The sequence below is a fragment of the Phacochoerus africanus genome, chromosome 3, assembly GCF_016906955.1.
Source record: "Phacochoerus africanus isolate WHEZ1 chromosome 3, ROS_Pafr_v1, whole genome shotgun sequence".
Lineage (NCBI taxonomy): Eukaryota > Metazoa > Chordata > Mammalia > Artiodactyla > Suidae > Phacochoerus > Phacochoerus africanus.
Genome location: NC_062546.1, coordinates 16,260,863 through 16,285,048, shown reverse-complemented (window position 1 = coordinate 16,285,048; position 24,186 = coordinate 16,260,863). Strand labels below are relative to the sequence as shown.

The following is a 24,186-nucleotide window of genomic DNA, read 5'->3' as shown; positions in this document are numbered from 1 at the left end:
CCCAATAGTTTCTCCTCATCATGAAGCCTGTCCTGGAAGACTTGGTGGTTATTTCAAGAATTCAAAGAAGTTAAACTCCATTAGACCTTGGGCCTGACGGCAGGCCCCTTACCCTTACCCACAATAGGAGTTGGCAAAATCCCCCCCCGTTTCAGCTGCTGTTCTCGGATCTACCCCCCCACCCCCACCCCACGCTTTCTCAGGAACATATGTTGCAGTTTGTGGTTTCTCCAGTTCTCAGGTCTGTCAGAGACCTTGTGGCTTCTTTTTAAGTCCCCTTCACAGCGGCCCCAGTGGCACACAGGCCTCATAACTATTGCGGATTGGTCCTCATTCACTGTTTTCTGGAGCTCATGAAGATACCTTGTCATCTATTTTTGTTGTAAATAGATGTATGGAATTTTCTGTTCTATTTCTAACCTTCCGTTTCTTTGCGGGGATTGGGGAGGAATCAAACCTATGCTGGGCTTCACCGCCTTCATCCTACCAGAATTCCCACCTGCTGTCATTTTTACAGATGAGGACACTGAACCCCAGGGTGAAGTGCCCAACATCACACAGCAGGTGACAAAGGACACATACATGTGAGATGCTGTCCTGCGTGGTACAGAGAAGATGCTTAATGTTCACTACTCTTCCCTGTTTCCCTCCCTCCCTCCCTGTTTCCACCTGTCAATGGCCCTTCAGGATTCTTTTATTGATACTTCACTGAGATTATCCAGGTAAAGAGCTCAGTGTGTTTGACAAATGGTAGCTGTTAGAATAGAATTTATGGTGGAAGAAACCAAGGGTGAGAGAGGTAAAGAACTGCTCCAAGGTCACGCAGCTGGCGAGAGACACAGAGAGGATTTAGACTCAGGTCTCTCTGACCAAAAGCTTTCTTCCCCCTTCCAGAGTTCTCAGCTGGGGGCAGTTTTGTCCCCCAGGGCCTATTTTGCAATGTCTAGAGAGATTTTTTTGGCTTTCGCTATTGTGAGTGTGGGATGCTTCTGTCATCTAGTGAGTAGAGGCCAGGGATGCCATTAAACACCCTACAATGTACAGGATGGCATAATCCACTGCCACGAAAGACTTGTCCAGCCCCAGATGTCAACAGTGCCAAGACTGAGAAACAATGTCCTATACCATGGTACGATCCCAAAAAGCCTTACCTTCGAATCAATACTGAAGCTGGTTCTAGAAGATTGTCTGAGCTCAGAATCACATGCCTTGAAAACAGAGACAGCTCAGGCTTCTCCAGCTCCTAGCCAATGCCCAGATTTATTTTCTTCAGAGACTGGATGAAGCTAGGAGGGCAGGATGTTTACAGCCCTTGCAGGGCAACTGCCTTCCAACTGGTGATCCTTCTGCTCTCCAATGGGGTGGTCATTACCAATCAACAGATATTTCACGAGTCAGTGCACCAGAATTCTGCATGTGCCATTCCACTGACTTCGCCTAAGGACCCCTTACACAATGGACACCACCTCTCATTTGACACATGAAGAAATGGACTTTTTCAAGGCGTCGTTCAAAGTCTGTTACTTCTGAGTGTCCGAGGTTGAAACTTAGATGTTCAAATCCCAACTCAACCATGGAGTCATCACGGGACCCGAGGCAATTCCTTTTCCTTCTCAGAGCCTATTTCCTAACCTGTGAAAATAAAGAGGCAGGTCTACATGACCTCTAAGACAAAGTAAAATCGAGGGCTTTAGTGTCATACAGATGTGGGCTCAGATCCAGCTCTTTCAATGAATATCTTAAGCTTCCAGGCAGGTGCATTTCCCTTTCTGGGTTCCAGTTTCCTCATTTGTAAATAGGACAATCCTAGCTTGCTATTCACAGAGTTGTGGTGAGACATAATTGAAATCATACAAGTAACCTATTTAGCAGAAAGCCTGGAGTATATACTCCCTCAAAAAAACAAACAAACACTTTTTGATGTTATTATTGTATATCTGATACTCTTCCAATCCTGAGGTAAGTGGATTCTATAAAATGTAACATCAGAAGGAACCAAACATCATGAGCCTCAGTGGAAGGATGGGGCAGGGACTTCTGGAAAATCTCCAAATCCCTTCTCAACCCTCCCCGACACTGAAACCAGGTTTCAGACCTGCACTCTCCTCCCCCTGCTGGCAATATCTGGTATTGCAACCTGGCCTCTGGCAACCACCAGTTGTAGGCCTGGGTTGAGGAAAGATGTTTATCCCAAATGCCTGGGACAACATGGTTTGGACAGGGTCATCCCTTGCCCTTTTGCTACAAAAGCTTAAAGCATGTTAAAATGTTTTACATTTATAAAAATATTGTTTGCCTGGAGTTCCTGTTGTGGTGCAGTGGAAATGAATCTGACCAGGAACCATGAGGTTGCAGGTTCAATCTCTGGCCTCACTCAGTGGGTTAAAGATCCGGCATTGCTGTGAGCTGTGGTGTAGGTCACAGATGCAGCTCGGATCTTGTGTTGCTGTGGCTGTGGTGTAACCCAGCAGCTGTAGCTCCTATTAGACCCCCAGCCTGAGAACCTCCATATGCCAAGAGTGCAGCCCTAAAAAGCAAATAAACAAACAAACAAACAAAAAAAACTGTTTGCCTTACATGGGGCAAGGTGTTCCCTCTTATGAACATATTTAGTCAGCTTTTTGCCCATGGGGAACAAGAGCCTTTGACTTGGCCAAGGTCACATAGCTAGGAATAGGGATGACAGATTGTGGTTGACTAAATATTGGCACCTCAAATATGTCCTTGTCCTATCCACTGGAACCTGTGGATCTTACCTGATATGGTAAAAGGTACTTTGCAGATGTGATTAAATTAAGGTCTTGGGATGGAAGATTATCCTAGATTATCCGGGTAAACCCAGTGTAGCCACGAAAGTCCCTATAAGAGGGAGGTGGAATACACTGTATCTATAGTCAACAATAATGTACTGTGCATTTAAAAACTGGTTAAGGGGGTAAATCACATGTCATGTTCTTATCACAATCTTTTTAAAGAGGGAGGAGGGAAGATCAGAGCCAGCAGTAGATGTGACACCAGAAGTAAGAGGTTAAAGTGATTCCAGGAAGGGACCTTGAATTATGGAATGCAAGTGGTCTCTGGAAGCTAAAAAGACAAGGAAATGGATTTCTCTCCGAAGTCCTCAGAGAAAATACATCCCTGCCAACACCTTGATTTTAGACTTCTGACCTGCAGAATTATAAAAGAATAAATGTGCATTGTTTCAAGCCACTAAGTGTGTAATAATTTTTTATAGAAGCAATAGTAAACTAATACATAGATTTAGAGAAAAAAATAAAACAAAAACACACAATGCCCAGTTAAATTTGAATTTCTGATAGACAACAATTTCTTAGTATAAGTGCATCCCAGGGTTGTATCTTAAAATTGTTTGTGTGAAGTTCAAATTTTTTTTTTTTTTTAATGGCTGTACCCAAGGTATGTGGAAGCTCCTGGGCCCGGGATTGAACCTGAGCCACAGCTTCAACCTACTTGGGATCCTTTAATCCACTGCACCAGGGCCTGGGATGGAAGCCATGTCTCCACAGTGACCAGAGCCACTGCAGTCAATTCTTAACCCACTGCCCCACAGTGGGAATTCCATGAAATTCAAATTTAACTGATGTTTGGTACTTTATAATAGAGGTAGTGGAGCCAGAGCAGGAATAAAAACTCATGACTTCCAGGATTCTCTCTGACCTCAATCTAGCATCTGACAGAAACTGCCTGTGTTCTTGTGGCCCATAGGCATCAGTTCCCATCTCCCTGGGACTCCTCTTGCCCCTAGGGTAGGGAAAAGAAGAGACTGTTTAAGTTCACCTTTTGGGTACTCCTTTGGGCTCTTGAGTTCTCCTAGACCACAGAATTTCTCTCCAGAAATGATTTAGTGTCATTACCAAGACACTGGCATTACTCTGCTTGAACGAGGGTCCTAGGAAATTGCGTCAAACTTGTAGCTGCACAAAATATATGGTGGTGCTGGGGACTTTAACCGACTGGAGGCTGGGGCTAGTAAAACCTTTTTCAAGCTACCACTTCTGAAAGGGACTTCATGAACCTCAAAGCAGGAAACAATTATTGGATCAAGATTCCAGAGCAAGGGAGTTCCCGTGGGGGTGCAGTGGTTAATGAATCCGACTAGGAACCATGAGGTTGCGGCCTTGCTCAGTGGGTTAAGGATCTGGCGTTGCCTTAAGCTGTCGTGTAGGTCGCAGACACTGCTCAGATCTGGCGGTGCTATGGCTCTGGCTGGGCCGGCGGCTACAGCTCCGATTAGACACCTAGCCTGGGACTCTCCATATGCCGCGGGTGCGGCCCTAGAAAAGACAAAAAAAAAAAAAAAAGAAAAGAAAAGAAAAAGAAAAAGAAAAAAGGATTCCAGAGCAAGAATCGTGTTATAGATGAGGAAACTGAGGCCCGAGGGGGAATGGGAACTTGCTCAGTCACTTGGCTAAAGACAGGCAGACAGACGTCCCCTGAGGAATCTTACCCTCTGGAGCAGCCAGTCCTGGTGGCAGCTCTGGTAGAAAGAAACCTGGACCGCTAACCCCTGGGTCCAGGTTTGAAGCACTATACTTCATTGATTGTGTTTTTCCTTTCATAAAACAGTAGCATTTGATTTGAAGATTTAACGAGATGACATATAAACTACTAGGTACCTGGTAATCTGTTCTCAGAAAACGACAGCATCTTCCCTTGCTTCTCTGGTCCGCAGCTTCCCCCACCTACCCTAGCCAAAGCTGCTCACGCTCCCCGAACCTCCCACGCCGCCTTCCTGACCACCAGGTGGGGACCGAAAGCTAAGACTGCCAGGAGACACCGCACATGCGCACTCACAGTGGCGCGGCCGCCTTCCCACGCCCTATGTACGTCACTTCCGGCGAGCGGCCGGGCCGGCCGGGCAGGGAGTGCGGGTCGCTTCTGTGTACGCTGCGGACGAGGCTCCCGCTGCCGATTGACCCGCGCTCCGCCCCGTAGCCGGGCCGGTGAGTGCCCGCGAGCCCGTGTGCCCCGGGGGCCGGGGAGAGGGACCCTTGAAAGGGAGGGATAAGCAGTAATGGGGCACCTGAGTAGAGAGAGACCCCAGGAAATGGGGACACGGGAAGGGGTAACAACCGGAAGTGGGGGGGCCTCGGAAGGTTGTGAACAGGACTTGGGGGTCTCTTGGCTTCAGGAACGATGGGTTCCTGACCTCTCCTTGAGGTGGGTTGGGGAGAGGAGGAGGGTGATGCTCGAAAAATGACAGCTCCGGGTGAGGAAGATTCCCCGCTTCACCCTATCAAATGGTGATTGCACCCATCCCTCAGTTCATTCACCAGCCTATGACTGGGTCCTGCTCAATGCTTGATACTGCTGAAGCCCTGGAAATTAAACAGGACGCTCTAGATGCGGTGTAGAGCCCAGTGTGGGGCTAAATACATCCTTGCTCTGCCTCATTTGCTGTGTACCCTTGAGCATTGAACGTCACATCATCCATCACTAGTATTTACAGAACACCGTCATAGGTCAGGCACTGGGGATAGCAGTGAATGTGGCAGGCAAGTGGGAATTTACATTCTAGTGGCCAGTTATCCCCTTGTAAAATAGGAACAGTATGAGTGCTGTCACCGGATATTGTGAAGAGTAAACAAGAGATGGATGTAAAGTGCTTATCAGGGAGCTTGATTCATGATAAAGCGTTCAAATACATACAATCTCTTTTCATAATTACACTGTGAGTTGAACTTCATAAGGCAAAGAATTATATTGTTCGTTGTTGTGTGTCCAGTACCCATAAGCACAGTATCTGACATACTAGGTGATCGATAGTTATTTTATAAATGTATGGATGGATGGAACTGAGGAGTTTTAGGTAAGCACATAGCATACTGGACTGCAGTTCTAAAAGGAACTCAGTGCTGTGGAAAACTGGAGGGAGTCACCCTGGGGGAATCAAGGAAGGCTTGGCAGAGTAGGTGACATTGAAGCTGGGCCTGGAAGGTGATGATTTATCTGGTTGGGAACAAACAAGGTGAGGAAATTCCAGGCAGAGGTATCAGAAATGCATGAGGTGTTCCAAGAATAGTAGGTCATTAGTTTGTTATGGCTGGCATTTAATGTGCATTGAGAAGGGGGAAGGTGGGAGAGTTGCTGGAGAGGGACTTGGAGCCTAGGCCTGTAGTCCATGGACACTGCAGTCTGTCCATCTCCTGGCTAAGTGCTGGATTGGGATTATAGGTATCTGCTGGCAACTCCCAGGAAAAGAAGTCAGGGTGGGTCCCATGAAGCACAATTGTTGATCTGTTCCTCACTCAGCATATCTCTGCCAAACAGATTAAACTCATTTAACAAATATTTATGGAGTGCAGACTCTGTGTCTGACACCCTCAAGTGCTGTGTTTAAGGTGATGAACAAGCCAGATGTAGATGTTGCACACAAATCACATGCGATTACAGCAGTGAGAGACATGCTATGCTGGAGAGCTCCTGCAGGGGGCGAGAGGGGTTCCTACTGGGAGCCTGGAGACAGAGAAACCTTCCTGCTTCAGCCATCATCCCTCACCTGGGTTATTGCAATAGCCTCTAAGTGGTCTCTTTGCTTCTTTCCTCATCCTGTTATAGTCCATTCTCAAGACAGCCCACTGATCCTTTTAAAATCTAAATCCGATCATGTCACTCTACTCAAAACTCTTCATGGCTCCCACCAAACTCAAAGTAACTAAGCTCTTCATGGCCTACAAAGCCAAGATCCTCTCTAAATTCCTCTGCTAATATTCTCCGCCTTGTGCTTTTGGCTCTTGCCATACTGGCCTCCTCTCTGTTCCTTGGAAATCCAGCACGGTCCTGCCTCAGGCTTTGTACTTTTTCTTCCCCGAGAGACCTGCATGGCTTGCACCTTCATCTGTGCTCACACGTCACTTGGATGAGGACTTCCCTGATCACCCCACCTAAAATGCAACACCTATCCCCAGGCTCATCCAACCCCTTGCCTGCTTTATTTTTCTCTGTAGCACACGTCATCTTCTAGGAGACTATGTGGTTTATTTTGCTATAGTCTGTCTCCTTAATTCAAATCTAAGCTCAGGGAAGGCAGGATTTTTAAATTTGTTCACTGCTATATCCTTCAGTGCCTGGAAGAAGGCCTGTTACCTACTAAGTGCTCAATATTTGTTGAATTAATGAAATGGTATCTAATGGGGACTGAAGGGTCAATTGTTATTGGTCAGAAGAACTGGAGGAAGAACATGCTAGTGAGAAGAAACAGGATGTGCACAGGACAAGAAAACCACCTTTGGGAGGAAGTGAAAGAAGCTTGGGTGGGGCTGGAGGTTAGAACGTAGTGAACAGTGGGCAGATCTAGAAGTTAGAGGGGGTGACCTGCTCACTCTGGCTGCTGTGACCTCTGGGGAGACTGGCTTATGTGCAGAGACCCCAAATGATCCTTGCCTTCCTTGTTGAGCTCAGAGTGGGGGAACAGTGACAACCCATGGACAAGAGCTTGGGCTTTGGAACTGGCAGCCTGCTGTGACCTTATTTCAGGAATATCAAGGCAGCTATGCTATTTTGGGTTTGGTTTGGTTTTGTTTTATTCAATACATGTGTTCAGGTCTTCTAAGAAGCACAACACCAGGATGAGATGAGACATGCAAGAAATATATTGGTGGCAACACTTAGAAAGGAGAGGAACTGGAGACATCAGGCAGAGCTTCAGACAGTGATTGGAGGCCAGTCCCTATGTAGGAGGTTTGGGCAGGGGGTCTTGGGCTGCAATGCGGCCCCCAAATGGTTCAGCCAGGCTGGGAGTTCCTGTTGTGGTTCAGCAGGTTAAGAACCCTACTGGTATCCATGAAGATGAGCATTTGATCCCTGGCCTCGCTCAGCGGGTTAAGGATTTTTGCCACAAGCTGCGGCACAGGTTGCAGATGTGGCTCAGATCCAGCACTGCTATCACTGTGGCATAGGCCATATAGCTGCAGATCCAATTCGACCCCTAGCCTGGGAACTCCCAAATGCCACAGATGTGGCCTTAAAAAAAAAAAAAAAAAAAAAAGGATTAGGAGTTCCCATCATGGCTCAGTGGTTAAAAAATCCAACCAGGAACCATGAGGTTGCAGGTTTGGTCCCTGGCCTCGCTCAGTGGGTTAAGGATCCAGCGTTGCCATGAGCTGTGGTGTAAGCTACAGACACAGCTCGGATCCTGCATTGCTGTGGCCCTGGCTTAGGCCAGTGACTACAGCTCTGATCAGAGCCCTAGCCTGGGAATCTCCACATGCCGCAAGTGTGGCCCTAGAAAAAGAAAAAGAAAAAAAAAAAAGGTTTAGCCAGGCTGATAGGGAGCTCTTGAGATAAAGTTGCCTGTTCACAGAGTCCTAGGTTTCATTGTCATTAGCCAGGGACAGTCTGGAAAGTGTGCATCCACTGGATGGTGGATCCAGAGGGTCGGCAGCTCCACCCACCACAGAATAGCTGAGCAGCTCAGTTTCACAGCCACCATGCTAACTCACATGTATATGTAAAAATTTAACAGTGTAGTGAAAACTCTCTCTCCTTAAATGTCCAATTGTCTACTTCTCTTCCCTAAAGGGAACCATGGTTAACAGTTTTCTTGTGTCTTTTCCCAAAAATTTTAGATGCATTCACATGTATATGCAGTAGGCCCTTGTTGTTTGTCTATTTTATGTATAGTAGTATCTGTCAATCCCAAATTCCTAATTTATCCCTCTCCCCCTTCCCCTTTAGTAGCCATTAGATCGTTTTCCATGTCTGTGAGTCTATTTTTGTTTTGTATCATTTAAAAAATGTTTTTGTTTTGTTTTTTGCTTTGTAGGACCACACCCATGGCACATGGAGGTTCCCAGGCTAGAGGTCGAGTTGGAACTGCAGCTGCCGGCCTACACCACAGCCACAGCAACATAGGATCCAAGCAGTGTCTTCGACCTAAACCACAGCTCACTGCAATGCTGGATCCCTAACCCAACGATCGAGGCCAGGAATCGAACCTGCGTCCTCGTTGGGTTTGTTACTGCTGAGCCACAAGGGGAACTCCTGAAATCTTGATAAGATATTGATAAATTGCCCTAAAGAGGCTATGTTAGTTTGTTCTCCCACCAACAGCAGGCATACCAGAGTACCTGTTTTTGTATTTTGGCTAATCTGAATTTCAAAGGTGTTTCAGTTCCCATCTCTTTAATTATGGGTTAGGTCAAGCATCTTTTCCTCAGTTTGTATGTCTGTGAGCAAGGCCTAGGGGCCTCCAGAGAAGCTACCTTCTCACATTCTGGGTTGGGCCAGGGCACGTGGTTCAGATCCAGTTCACTCCACTGCTCTGCGGTCCTTGGCTTAACAAAAAACGTCCCTGTCCACGTCCCTCGTGCTGCCCTGGGATGTGAAGTGAGCAGCACTGGGCTTTCCCCACTTGTCTCAGGGCTTCTGTTTTTGCAGGGATCCTGGAAGCTCATGTCAGAAGAAAGTGACTCTCTTCGAACCAGCCCTTCTGCGGCCTCACTTTCGGAGAATGAGCTGCCGCTGCCACCGCCACCTGCACCCATTGGCTATGTGTGCTCGCTGACCGAGGAGCTGGTCGCCAAAGCCAGGGAGGAGCTGCAGGAGAAGCCGGAATGGAGACTTCGCGATGTCCAGGCCCTCCGTGACATGGTGCGGAAGGAGTACCCCAATCTGGGCACCTCCCTCGAGGACGCCTTCCTGCTGCGCTTCCTCCGAGCCCGCAAGTTTGACTATGACCGGGCCCTGCAGCTCCTGGTCAACTACCACAGCTGCCGGAGAAGCTGGCCCGAGGTCTTCAACAACCTGAGGCCGTCGGCCTTAAAAGAGGTCCTGGCATCCGGATTCCTCACCGTGCTGCCCCACACCGACCCCAGGGGCTGCCACATCCTCTGCATCCGCCCAGGTATACTGGCCTCACTGTCACGGAGGGCAGGGTGTGTGTCCTAGTAGGAATGTGTCTGCCCGCCCCCCACGTCTGATTCACATTTGTCCCCTCCTGGTCTCAGTCAAGGCTCTTTTGATTGCAAGAGGACAAGGCAATCAAAAGACAAGGCCCTACTGTACCTGGCTTAAGATAAAAGGGAGGATTTAGTCGAAGGAGACGGGAACATAGCACCTGAGAGCTGAAGGCACACACCTCCCACTGGGCCCTGGAGCCAAGACCCAGAATTCACCTTCAGGAACTAAGTTGGCAGGACCTGAGACGGCCATTCTCCCTGTCTCTGCTTCTTCTTTTTCTTTTTCTTTTCTTTTCTTTTCTTTTTTTTTTTTTTTTTTTTTTTTTTTGCTTTTTAGAGCCACCCCTGCAGCATATGGAGGTTCCCAGGCTAGGGGACCAGTTGGAGCTACAGCTGCTGGCCTGTGCCATAGCCACAGCAACAGCAACCCCAGATCCAAGCCGTGTCTGCGACCTACAGCTCCCAGCAACACCAGATCCTTAACCCACTGAGCAAGGCCAGGGATCGAACCCAATCCTCGTGGATCCTAGTTGGGTTTGTTAACTGCTGAGCCCTGATGGGAACTCCTCCGTGTGTCTGCTTCTGACCATCAATCTGGACCACTTTGCTGCCTCACCCATCTTCTTCACACTTCTGCCCCTAGACTGGCTTCTGTACCCTTTGTGCACGCGGATAGAGCTGGCACCCCTCAGCTCCCAGGTGTACCTGGCTGCCCACCTAAGTTCCTTTGAAGCACATTCCAGGTTTCTAGGGATGAGAATCTGTTGGGCTGGGAAAGTGGCCCTGGTCATAGGGTACAAGCAGGACTGTGAGGACACACCCCCTGCCCCCCCGCATCACGCTGCAGTGAGCATGTGAGGTATGGATATCTCTGAGGGGGGCTGAGCTGGGCAGGTGCCTGGAAAGGTAGCTGCCTACCACGTGCCTCCTCCCACCTCTCCCTCCCTCTGCTTTAAGCCACTGAGAGGGCTTACTTTAGATCCACTTTTTGATTTCAGCCCCGCAGGATGGTGCTCAGGACAGCTGACATTTCTTTGGCACACAGCACTCAGGGGCAGCTCCTCTCCCCCCTCCCCCCCCCCCAAGCATTTAGAAACGTGTGGGAACATTCTTTGGTTGACCCAGGGGTCCTAGATCCCAAGCCTTCTGATTCTTCATCCTCTTCTCTTCCGTGATACCAAAATGCATTATATAACTCACTCCACCCCCAACCTCATCATTTTCCATCAGAGCAGAGATGAGAAAAACATGTGAAAGTAAGATTGCTGTGTTTTTCTTCCCAACCACGCTGGGAAAATGAGAACCCGCTGGCTGCCGTCTTCTGCCTCTTGAAGGGACATCTGATGGGGGGGTGGAAGCTCCCAGCCCCCTCCCTCTGCCTTCAGACCCCACGGTACCATTTCCTTTAGTCATTTACCAAAACCCTCTTGAGAGACTAAACCAAATTCTCTTGAGCCTTTACTGTGTACCAGGCACAGGGGTAACTGCTTTATCTGCCGTTTGAGGCACTTTCCAGAATCACAGGATGTGAATTTTAAAATAAGCAATGCAGAGGAGATGTCAGAGCACCAAGAAATCTACAAACCTGTCAACAGATGTTTCTGCTGCTCCTCTCTACTCAGCTCATAGGAATATTACACAACAGTCAGATGTTACCGCACTGGTTTTGCCACTTCGCTTGCGTGGTTTCAGCTCTTTGCTTGTGAGATGAGTTTTTCCCTATATGTCTGGAGCAGATCTGGACCTCTCCCCACCAACTCAACTTTTTAGCAGGAGGAAGGGACAGATTTTGTTCTCAACTAGGTACTGGCTTTGCCTTTTTATAAGCTCTTTTGAGACATAAGTGATTGGAAAGGATGACAACCAGTTCTATAGAAGCAGAGTTAACTGGCCCAACATTAAACAGCAAGCTGGCACAATTTTTAGACAAAGGTTTTTTTCATAGGAATTTTGCATGTATTACATGTCCCACTGGTGGCAAGTGTGTGGAGTTTTACCTTCCTAAGAAAGAGACACACAGATCTTGGTGGGATTGTCTTGAGAATAGTGGTTAACACTCAAAAGTTAACATTTTCATCTTTTCTCCAAAGAGGGAAAGACTCCTTGCGTGCATGGGAAGCATTAAAGGAGCGTCCAGCCTGGAAGGGCGGATTTGCTCAAACTACAGCAGTAGAAAGCCATCCACATCTCTGCTGTCCTTGGTCTGGGTTTCATTCTCAGACCAGCTCTTGCCTCATGGGGTCCCTGAGTCTCAAGCTTCCAGCCTCACCACTCACTACAAGAGGGATGGGAGGTCTTCTCTTTCCAAAGGGTCAGTCACAGAATTGCGTGCCCATGGTTCTGCTTGCCCTGGCTTGGATCACGTGCTCTGGCCAGGAGGATGTAGTACTCATTGGCCAAGCCCACCTCTGGACATAGGAGTGAAGTCAGTTTACCCAAACTGTATAGCTAGCATGGGAAAAGGTGGTTCCCCAAGGAAAATCAGGGTGGTCGTACGAAGGTAAGGGGACATGTAGTGGCAGAAGGCACCAAAAAAAAAAAAAAAAGGCACAGATGTCCATTAAGGTAAGTATTAATATCCAATTCTACTTATGAGGCAATGTACTTATGAGGCCCAGAGTGAGGAAGTAATTTGCCCAAGGTCACACAGCTAGTAAGAATCAAACCCCCAGGTGTATCTGACTTCAGAGTTCATTTCCACTTCAGTCCTCAATTGTATTTCCGTTCCAGAATGTGATGCTGTGTTTCAAATTAAGAAACATCAGCTACTGCTTAAGGACCTAAGTATTCACTGTAGTAGAATTCTTTCCATTTTTAAACAACAGTTTTAGCATGGCAATAAGTCTTAGCCAGTGTGTCTACTTGTTTGTATTCATTTCTGTAATATACTGTCCATCTCTTATGACCTTAGACAGATGGATCCCAAGCAACTATCCAATTACCGAAAACATCAGAGCCACATACCTGACGTTAGAAAAACTCATCCAGTCTGAAGAAACCCAGGTGAATGGAATTGTCATTCTTGCAGACTACAAAGGAGTGAGCTTATCCAAGGCATCTCATTTTGGCCCTTTTATTGCCAAAAAGGTGATTGGCATCCTTCAGGTATGGCCCCTATGTATCTTGTGCCTGTCCCGTGGTTGTTTGGCTTCCCCAGGGCGCTGTCCATTTACTTCCAATTCCACATGACCCGCAAACCCCATTTCCCACTCCTCCCCACAATCAGGAAGATACAAAAGCTTTATGGGAAGAAATTTAAAAGTCCGGTTCACCACTCATTCTCATCAGGGTCTCCAGTAGTTTCTGGGCAAGATCAGCTTTAGGGTAAAAGTCCAAGAACGAGAAAAATGCTTTCTGCATTTTTTTTTTCTTGGTCCCAAAGGCAGAGAAATTCTCAACAAGTAAAACTGAGAAAGTGTGTTTCTGCCAAAGTGATGGAGCCTTTCCTATTTCTGTGGGACCTGGGGACATGAAGCCCTATTGGGCTGTTTTGTTCAGATGCAGTCACATCTCATGTTCTTTACACAGGTCTCTGGGAACCATAAAGTTCCTTACACATCTCAGTGTATGAGATGATTTGCAAATGCAAAGCCCTTTTAAAAAAAAATTGAAGTATAGTTAATTTACAGTATTATAGTAGCTTAAGGTGTATAGCATAGTGATTCAGTATTTTTATAGGTTATACTCCATTCAGAATTATTATTTAAAAAATGGCTGTAATTCCCTGTGCTATACAATAGATCCTTGTTGCTGTAAAGCACTCTTACAATAATTATAAGCTATTCAGTCCTTCAGGGAATCTGCTGAGATAGGGCAAGAATTATTTTTCCTTGTTGATAGAAGAGGAAACTGAGGGCGTTCCCGTCGTGGCGCAGTGGTTAACGAATCCGACTAGGAACCATGAGGTTGTGGGTTCTATCCCTGGCCTCGTTCAGTGGGTTAGGGATACGGCATTGCCGTGAGCTGTGGTGTAGGTCGCAGATGCGGATCAGATCCTGCATTGCTGTGGCTGTGGCGTAGGCCGGCGGCTACAGCTCCGATTGGACCCCTAGCCTGGGAACCTCCATATGCCGCAGGTGCAGCCCTTAAAAAAAAAAAGAAAGAAAAGGGGGAAACCGAGACGTACACATTGTAGGCTGGCCCACATCTCCCACCTCTGGCAGGTTGGACCCACATTCTTCTGACCCAGCTCATGGGTGCTATCTTATGTAAGCTGTAAGGCACCAGTGATACCCCAGTTCTCACTGAACTCCACCATGTGTTTGAGCCACCACAGTGCCCTCAACTGATTACTTAAAGATGTAAATGTCACCTTGGTCTCGCTGGAAATGGGAATTCTGGCTTTGAGACAACACTCTGGCTTTCCTTAGCTTCTGCTCTTCTTTGGATTCCTCTGCTAAATGTTGTGCAGACCTAGGTGTCAGGATAATGCATTTGGATCAACTAGTCCAGTAAGTTGATGGGAGACAAAAAATAGTTCCAAATGGCAGTCTAGCATGTTCCTTTCTTAAGAATTTCACTGTAAACCTAGGCATATGGAAAGCCCTGAATGGTCCTGCAAGTAAGGAAAGCTGTTTGACTGTATTTAGTCTACTGTTTCTCAGACTTGGTTGCCTACTGCATCACATCTAGTAACATCCTGAGAAATACACTTTGGGCAACACTGATCCAGAAGGTCTGGTATTTGTTAGGTCATGCACACAGGCTCAGACCACTATTTTTTCTTTTTTTTTTCTTTTTCTTTTTATGGCCGCTCCTGTGGCACATGGAGGTTCCCAGGCTAGGGGTTGAATCACATCTGCAGCTGCTGGCCTATACCACAGCCATAGCTGTGCCAGATCCAAGCCCTGCAACCTATGCTCATGGCAGTGCAGGATCCTTAACCCACTGAGCGAAGCCAGGGATCAAACCCACATCCTCTCGGATACTACGACGGGTTCTTTACCCACTGAGCCACAACAGGAACTCCCAGATCACTTTTTTTTTTTTTTTTGCCACAAGAAAGCCAGTTCTCCATTTGTTTGCCTAACTCTCTCCTAACCCAGCTCTCGTCCTAAGAAAGACCCTGTCCCGAGACCCATCTTCCTGTTTAGCCCAGACTTGTACTGCCTTTGAGGAGATGAGGAGAATCAGACCAGACTGATGTTGGGGCCAAAAATGAAGATGAAAATGGGGAAGGCAGGCGGTGGTAACAGAGTTTCCAGATGCTCCACGTGTTCTAACGTCCCCTCCCCTTCCCCCACAGGACGGCTTCCCCATTCGGATAAAAGCAGTCCACGTAGTCAATGAACCTCGAATATTTAAAGGCATTTTTGCCATCATAAAACCATTTCTGAAGGAGAAAATAGCAAACAGAGTAAGTAATGATTCTGTCAACCTAAGATACTGTAATTTTTTAGTGCTTCTTTTTTGGTGACATCTACAAATTTATTGCGACAACAGTAAACTTAGTTTATTATTCTTGCCCTGGGACGACTAATTTGGAAAGTACAGGGTTATAGATAAAATAAATGAACAGTCCTTTCTGTGAGGGGAAGGTGAAATTGATGAGAATATAATGTTTGACAGTGGAGAGAGCAGAGCCAAGATTTTTATCGTAGGAGCTTCCCTGCTCTGTGATCATTTAGACTTTTTAATATCCTGCCCTGGGCATTGTGAACCAACATTGTATTTTATGTGGAAGAAGACATGGAAAAGGGTAGTCATTGGGCAGGTAGTTAAAAAGACTCATGATGATTTCTTACGACAGCTCCTTGGGCTTTAAAAATACCATTTTAAGCCTTTCTGTTTACCTCATTGTTGTCTTGCTGTGTAAAGTTTGTGGAGTAATTCAAGGTTTATGAGATATGTGAAGGTGTGTTTGTCTTGTTTTGTCTTTTTAGGACTGCACCCACGGCATATGGAGGTTCTCAGACTAGGGGTCGAATTGGAGCTGTAGCCGCCAGCCTACGCCAGAGCCACAGCAACGTGGGATCCGAGCTGTGTCTGCAACCTACACCACAGCTCATGGCAACACTGGATCCTTAACCCACTGAGCGAGGCCAGGGATCGAACCTGTGTCCTCACAGATGCTAGTCCGATTCGTTTCTGCTGAGCCACGACGGGAACTCCAAGATAGGTGAGTTTTTAGTTTAACTCCTATTTAAGAAAGGCTAGGAGTTCCCGTTGTGGCTCAGTGGTTAACGAACCCAACTAGGAACCATGAGGTTGCGGGTTCGATCCCTGGCCTCGCTCAGTGGGTTAAGGATCCGGCGTTGCCATGAGCTGTGGTGTAGGTTGCAGACGTGGCTCGGATCTGGCGTTGCTGTGGCTCTGGCGTAGGCCGGTGGCTACAGCTCCGATTAGACCCCTAACTTGGGAACCTCCACATGCCACAGGAGCGGCCCAAGAAATGGCAAAAAGACCAAAAAAAAAAAAAAAAACAGACCAAAATCTCTGTCCCCCAAAAGTTTACATTCTAGAGACACAGACAGGGGAGGGTATGTATGTTAGCGAGGATTAGGACGTGCTAAGTGCTATGGAGAAAGATATAGCAGAGAAAAGGGACAGCGAGTGCTGGAAGGGGGTAAGGGGTGGTGGTATTCAGTAGGGCACTTAGAGGTGGCATCATTGAGAAGCTGGCATTTGCACAGACTTGAAAGAGGTGAGGCCGTGAACCTTACAGTTACCTTGGGGACCAGCAACCCATGACCTTGAGTGGGGAGCAGGCCTGGAGGAGCAGCAGGGAAGATGTGGGAGGAGCTAGAGGCCAAGAAGCAACAGGCACATTGTGTGGCCCATTGTATGGACTCTGGCTTTTGGTCTGTATGAGGTAGGAGCCCTGCAAGGCTGTGCATATTAGAGGAGTGACTTGATCTGACTTGAAAAGATCTCAGATTGAAAAGATCTCAGATAGAAAAGAGCTCAGATTGTGGTGAGACAAGGCCGTGAGCACGGAGACAGAGTAGGAAGCTATTGTGGGAAGCCAGGTTAAGAAGGGGTGGTGGCTTCGTACCATTTGAGTGGCAGGGAAGTGGTAGAATTCTCGATTTTTTTCCTTCTTTTTACGGCTGCACCTACGGCACATGAAGTTCTCAGGCTAGGGGTCAAATTGGAGCTGTGGCCGGAACCTACACCACAGCTACAGCAAAGCCAGATCCGAGCCGCATCTGTGACCACAGCTTAAGGCAACGCTGGATCCTTAATCCACCAAGCGAGGCCAGACAGACACCATGTTGGGTTCTTCACCTGCTGAGCCACAACAGGAACTCCGTGGAAGTATTTTGAAGGACCAGCCAAGAGGACATGGCCTATAAGAAAAAGAGGATTGAGGGTCCTCAAGCTTTTCAAAGAACTAGAAGGGTAGAGTGGCATCACCCGTTCCTTTATTCACTCAACAGATACTTGTCTGAGCACCTCCCGTGAAGGTTCCTAAGTTGCTGATTAACCTAAGGACATGTGTGCTTTCATCTCATTTCCTTTAGTTTTTCCTTCACGGGTCTGACCTCAACTCTCTCCATACAAACCTTCCAAGAAACATCCTCCCCAAGGAGTACGGGGGCACGGCTGGAGAGCTGGACATCACTGCCTGGAACGCTGTGCTGCTGGCCTCGGAGGAGGACTTTGTCAGGGAGTTCTGCCAGCCGGTCCCTCCCTGTGACAGCATTCTGGGCCAGGCCCCAGCGCCCGAGGCGCTGGGTTCAGATGCGCCGTGTGATGACTCCACGCGGGCCGTGAAATCACAGCTGTACTCCTGCTATTAGCCAGGCCCCGTGCATGTCGCCATCCTTAAAACCTTTCCCCCTCCCTCTGGAGAGGCACAAGGGGAGTTTGAGGTGCCATGGATTGTCTTGCTCCTTGTAATTAAACTGCAGCTTGGAAGCCAAGCCTGTAGAGCCCCAAGGTGAGCCGTGGGGCGAGCCCTCGGTTACTGAGTCCCTCTCAATGGACCCGGATGAGGCTCCCCCCAGTGATCCCACATGTTTGAAATCCCAGTGTATAGCCATTGATTTAGAAGCCGTGTGTGATTCTTCTACATCTCTGAGCAAGAAAAACCAGGACCAAAGTCACTCTGATCCTGTGTTCCAAGATAAAACAGCCTGATTGGCCGTGAAAAGTTTGGCCCAGCCTGCAGGGTGGCCACACAGATGGTGGGAGTTTGTGTCTGTCACGTGAACCCTAACTACAGACCTCGGTTGCGCCTCAAGAAACTTCATGACGAAGGTCCATCACTGGGGCTGGACAGCACCTTCACTGAACGATGCAAGCACCAGGACAGAAGCAGCACCTCCTGATCAAGTTTGGGAGCCAGGGACCTCACGCCTCTGGGATTTATGGGTTGAATCTTGCAATAGGAACTGAAGTTTTTCCCAAACCCATAAAGCCTTAGTCCTGGTTCTCAATAGAATCATAGATGATCCTAGATTTTTGTGTACCTAAAACCCTGGATGCCAGGAGGTCTGCAGAGCTTAAACAGTTCTGGCCTAAGAATTGAGAGACCTGGGCCCAGCCTCAGATGTGTGACTCTGGATAAGACCGAGTCTCTGTGGGCCTCTGTTTTCTCATCTGTAAAGTGAGGCCGAATGAAGTGATGCCCAGGGCCCTTTTGGCTGCTACTGAGGTTCTGGGATTTGATTTAGTTATCTATTAAATATTAGATAGCGGTTTCCTGCCTAGAAAGATGACTCTCTAGGTCCCAGTGGCTGGTTTCTGATTTTCGTGGTATGCATGGGCCTTTCCCAGAGGCATATGTCACTTTTTGGTCCCACCTTTTAAAGAAACTAACATGAATATTCCTGGGACTCAGCAGTACCCAATTTTCTTTTCATGGTGAAGACTAAATTTGAAAAGGATGGCCTTCGTGAGATGCCCAGGATCTTGGGATGAATATATTTCATCCCTGAGACTCTGGCAATATATTTTAAACTTGGCAATGATGGATGGTTAAGTTACTTGGGGTTCATAAATTCTGGCTTCTGAATATGAACACAAGGGGAAGTTATTCTGGGACCCCCCCCTCCCCCCACCCCACTTGAGTTTCTCTTTCTTGTGTCCAGCCAGACTGAATGTTAGTTCTGCATTTCGGCACTTTAGACCCTTCCTATCAAGAAATGAGCCTTAGCCCAAGCGTCATATTAGGTGATTCATCTGATGGCTTTTGACCTATTTCCTTTCATATTCATTCCATGCAAATTGTGTTAAAAAGTGACAAGTACCACACGTTGTATATGTACCTTCTCTGTGCATTTGTTAGACCAGCAGGCAAGGTGGATGGCTGTTAGGACTAGAACTGTCCTCTGAAATTCAAAGGCCAGTCAGTTGTTAATAAGCTGTTCAACTCTCTAGCACTTTTTAAAACGTCTGGAGAAAGTTGTTGATGGAACTTACTTACCTCGTTAGTACCAATTCCAGGGAAAACTCTTTTCACCAGATATAACCCTGGATGCTCTAGGGACCTGGCTGGGCCGGAAGTCAAAATGCACACCCTTGGCTGCTGCTAGTCCCATCTGACAATGATAATGTGACCAGCACTGCTGGAAAGGTCTAAACAGGACAACTGGGATGGCTATAGCAGAGGGTTCAGAACCCAACTGCCTGGATGGGAGAACTGGTTAGAGGTTTTCTTAAGTCCCAGAGAGGACAGAGTTAAAAAACAGTTAGACAGGAATCATTGAGCCCCACCAAGTTTCCAAGGTTTAAACTGTGCATTGCATTCCTGGCCAAATTGCCTTTGTCCATGTGTCCTAACAGAGGGATGACCAAGCTCATCTAGAGAAATTTCTCAAAGACCAGGAAGGATGTTGCCCATTTCCCAGATGTTTCCAGTTGGATCAAGGAGCTATTTCATTCAGCTTCGGAAAGGAGTCAGAGCCAGGGCTTGTCTACCTTCTGGAGCTGCTATGTTTTCTTTTGGCTCTGGAGAGATCAAATGGTTTTGGCACATCAGGAGGTTTGAATCAAGCTGGGAAACCAAGACCACAATGGGTGGGAAACATGGCGGTCTCCACACAGCTTGACCAGGTGTCTGCGTAAAACTGCCCCAGTGGATTGGGGGGAGCCCATAGGAGCATCCGGGAGCTTCGCTCAGTAGTGAGGTCACAGTGATAGAGCAAGTAAGAGAACACTGGTTTTCCTTCAGGGAAAAGTTCCGACCCATTTCACCAACACCTGAAAATTACCTTTTCCTTAAATTCAGGGTAGTGTGGTGTAGGTAAGGGAGAAGAACAGCAAACCAGGAGACCTGTCAGCTTTACTTTGCCAGGGGGCTTTGCATCAGCCACTTAACACTCCTGAATCATCTATATGGCAAAGGGGAGCTACACTCTTGAGCTCTGAACCCTTTGTTCCTGACATCGAAGGTTTTGTTTTTTCCCCATTTGGGTTATTCTTTAGGGAATTTAGGTCTGAATGAATTGACACCTAAAGCTTCCAAGTGAATCTGTCAGCCTGGTGATGTGGGAGATTGTCTTCCTCCTTTTCTAAACAAAATTGTGGAATACTATACTTCTTCCTGGAATCCTATTCTCCCTTCACGGGCAGAAGCTGGATAAATCTATAGAAACAGCCAGAAATGCAACCCTGGCTTGCCCTCCTGTGTTTCTTACTTGCTCTTGGCAAAGGTGGCTCTAGCTCCCCTATACTTCATCCTGCTTTCACAAGAAGCCACCTGTCCTTAAGGGTTTCCCAACATTTCAGTTCAGATACTTTTTTGCCAGAAATAGAGTCAGGGTAATGAGAGATATTTTTTTCTTAATTCCCATGAACTACTAAGCCTTTCAGAATTCTTCCTGGGTGGGCAGTTGCTTTAAATGCCCTGATTCTCAGATCAGTCATAGGATTGCTTTTTCATTTGGGCAGGTGAAAGCTCCAGTACTGTTGTGGCATTATTATAATACCTCATTTTAAGGTTTTTTTTTTCCTTTTGCTTTTTTGGGACTACACCTGTGGCATATGGAAGTTCCCAGGCTAGAGACTCAATCGGAGCTACAGCTGCCAGCCTACACCACAGCCACAGCAACACCAGATCCTTAACCCACTGAGCAGGGCCAGGGAGCGAACCCACATCCTTATGGATACCAGCTGGGTTCTTAACCTGCTGAACCAAGACGGGAACTCCCTTAAAGTTTTCCTTTGAAATCTCTTCTTTCATTTAGGAAGGAAAATAAGTAGCTGTCGTGTGGCCAGAGAATATGGAGATGCCAAATAGAAACATAGTGACTGTTCAGGAGAGGTGTCAGTTCTGCTCATGCGCCTCAGTCCTGGGATCTGTGAATTTTGTAAATCTCAAGTAAATGCCCTTCTGCTCTGACTCAGAAATGGTCTGCTTGAAATAGAAATAATAAACAATGTCAGAGTCAAATATTCTTTTATAGAGTCTGCTCCATGGAAAGGCCCAGGCTGATTTGTGGATGGCAACGCTAGTGACCAATTGACTCTTTGCCAATTAGCTGCTTTTCCTTTCATCTCACTGGCGCCATGTTTAGTTGGGCAGTTAAGTAGCTGCCATTGGGATTCTGATGGATATGCCTTGGCCTCTCGGCATATCAGGTGGGAAGCTGTTACAAACGAAACACTTGAAACTTCTCTGGGGCCAAGAGCCTCTGACACCCCCTCCGAAGGGGTGAGAGGTGGACTAACTTTGTGACCAGACAGGGGCACCATTTCAGCCACTGGTCGCATTCCTCGCTTCAAACTGAAATTCAGTTTGGCTTCAAGTATGGGGACACGTGGTGGATTCATCTACTTCAGTGTTTGTTTCGATCAAAAGTTTATTTTTCTAGTGCATTTTCTAAGTCAAAATGGTGAAAACATGTACTTTTAGTATGCATGACTGGGTCTTAAATAATAAAAATCTCTGTAAGGTTAAGTGCGTGTGGAGCTCCTCTGTGACAACAGCTTGGGGTAAAAGCTCTGAGGGTTTATTCACGGTGCACCACGACCCGGGCAGAGCCTCTTTCCTGGTGGGGCCAGAAGTACTGCGGCGGCATGTGTGTTCCCTGGCTGGCTGCCTCTGGAGATCGTGTGCAGTGAGAGACACCGATGTGAAGAAAGGAGGTGCAGCTAGAGGCACACAGTGACAGAGGTGATACACAAACCTCTAGCAAGACCCAGATGGACTTCCCAGACTGGCCTTGACTTGATAGCTAACAATTCCTGAGTGCTCATGTGTTAGGCGCTTCACATACATAGTCTCATTTAAGGCTCAAGGACCCTCAATAAAATTATTGTCCCCGTGGAGAAAAGTGAGGCACAGAGACGTTAAGCAGCTTGCCCAAGGACACACAGCTTAGTCAAGAAGTAGCACTAGGATTCAAGGCCAGGCAGTCTTACGGGAGGGCACTATTTCCTCCTGATGGTCAGAGCCAGGCTGTGCAGTTAGCCCCCCAGACAGACTAGAGAGGGGAAAAGGGAGGACTTAGAGGGTAACCAAGTCAGTGTAAAAACTAACTTGTTTTCTGATTTCTTGGGAAATACAAAGCACAAGTTCTTAACCTCTGAGACCCAAGTCGTTGAACATTTTACTCTGGAAGCACCTATGAGTGACTCCACACTCCTTGAGGGGTGACTAGGGCATGGCTTGATCAGCTCTGGTCCCATACTGTTTAGCTGCCCCCCGTCTGTCTCCCCAGAGAAGAGGCTAGGTCGCCGTGGTGGGTGTAGTGTGCTAGAGATGGGTGGATTGAGAACACTCAGGATAGCCATATCCTTACTGCTGGCTTCTGATGATGCAATAGGCAGGGACTTAAGCTGCAACATACCAGCTCTCCAGGTCAGCTTTTCTTAGGAATCTGAACTCAAGTCTATTTCTCATATTTGGAAAAACTGCAGCTACTGGCTCCAATCCTTTTTACCTCATAACAGTATTATAGGGATCAACTTAAGTTACTTTACAAGCCACGGGAGTTACTTTCAATGTTATGAGTCAGCACTTTCTGGCTTTTTTCTACAACACCTCTTCATTTTCCCCAGTGCCCACTCTTCATATAGGACTGGGTCAGCACGCCCATATAATCAGTGGTCCCAAATCTTTCATGTTATTATATTTAAGGTAGGGATATAAAATCTTTTAGGGTACCACTTTTTCTGGAAAAAAATTTTTAACCAAATGCCCACCCTCTTACCTGGTAAGACGCCCCTCACTTGGGATACAGTGACCTAGGAAGATAGCAGTTACTGCCTTCAGGGAGCTACTAACTTTCCTTCATCAGTGATGGGTAGTTTAGAGACCTCACTGGTTCCCCTACATGTGTCTAAACAGTTTCTAGTTTATCTTATTGCCTACATCCTAATAGGCCAAGGGAAACTGGGGTCTAATTGAGGGGGGGAAAAAAAAAAAAAAAGAAAGCCCTAGGTTTGTTTTTCTGCTTTGCCTCTTACTAACTGTGGGCAAGACACTAACCTTTCTAAACCTCAGTCTGATCTATAAAATGGGACAAATGTCTACTCATTGCTTGGTACCAGATGCCATTCTGAGATGGCTCTTATTTTTCCTTACCCGAGGATTTAGGCATAGGTGGCTTGAGTCACCCAACAGTAACTAGGAGACCACTCAGTAGGTGTCTGATTTGATCTCCTAGGTAACACGATGGATAGACGAAGTGTAAAGAGATGAACATGACATCGGTAGGCATAAGCCTGCTATCTGCCATCAATCCACTGAGATCAAATGCACAGCTCATATTATCGAATACTCACTTCAGCTTGAATGTGTGAAAAACATAATCAAGCAGGGGACTTGTAATGGACAAAAAGGCTGTCCTGGTTTAAATTACACCTGAGTTATGGTTTTGGTCCAGAACATCAAAAGCACTGAAAACCAGGTCTATGACCATTCTTTAGGAGCATCTTTGATTGTCAAGAGAGTTTTATTTCCCATCCTAGCAAGAGCAACCTAGAAAGAGAACATTCAGCAAGGGCCTACAAGCTTTCTCCCAGCTTGTAAGCACGTAAAAGTGGCGGCCACAGCTGCTGCCTTTGATGAATCCCTAGAGCACACTGCTGACCTCAAAGCCAGGGCTCCCAATCTGTGAAAGTGGTGGGTAGGTCTGTTCCTGGTCATGAGACACGAGGTGACTCTCCTAATCAGATGACACCATGAGGTCTGAGGATTCAAAATACTTCTTACTTGAAAGTATGATCTTGAGCTTACTCAAAATCCTGAATTTTTTCATGCTGGTATGTAATTTAGCACTCAATGTGTATAATTCACTTGAGTCCTGAGTAAAATACCAGGTGTCCTAGCAACAGGCCAACTTTAATTTATTCTTAGGGCATAACCAAGTAAAGC

The 24,186-nt window shown here is 47.0% G+C and overlaps 1 protein-coding gene across 2 annotated transcripts; it reads left to right on the top strand.

Moving 5' to 3' along the window:
- Positions 1-4,866: 4,866 nt before the first annotated feature.
- Positions 4,867-20,869, top strand: TTPAL (alpha tocopherol transfer protein like). Of its 2 annotated transcripts, none has more exons than XM_047771041.1 (5): positions 4,867-4,964; positions 9,400-9,865; positions 12,832-12,923; positions 15,166-15,276; positions 17,384-20,869. In XM_047771041.1, exons 2-5 carry the CDS (start codon positions 9,415-9,417, stop codon positions 17,660-17,662), a joined length of 933 nt encoding a protein of 310 aa, XP_047626997.1. In that variant the 5' UTR covers positions 4,867-4,964; positions 9,400-9,414; the 3' UTR covers positions 17,663-20,869. The 2 variants fall into 2 exon arrangements, with proteins under 2 accessions (XP_047626997.1, XP_047626996.1); XM_047771040.1 differs by having other exon boundaries at positions 12,832-13,025; positions 17,384-20,868.
- Positions 20,870-24,186: the final 3,317 nt, after the last annotated feature.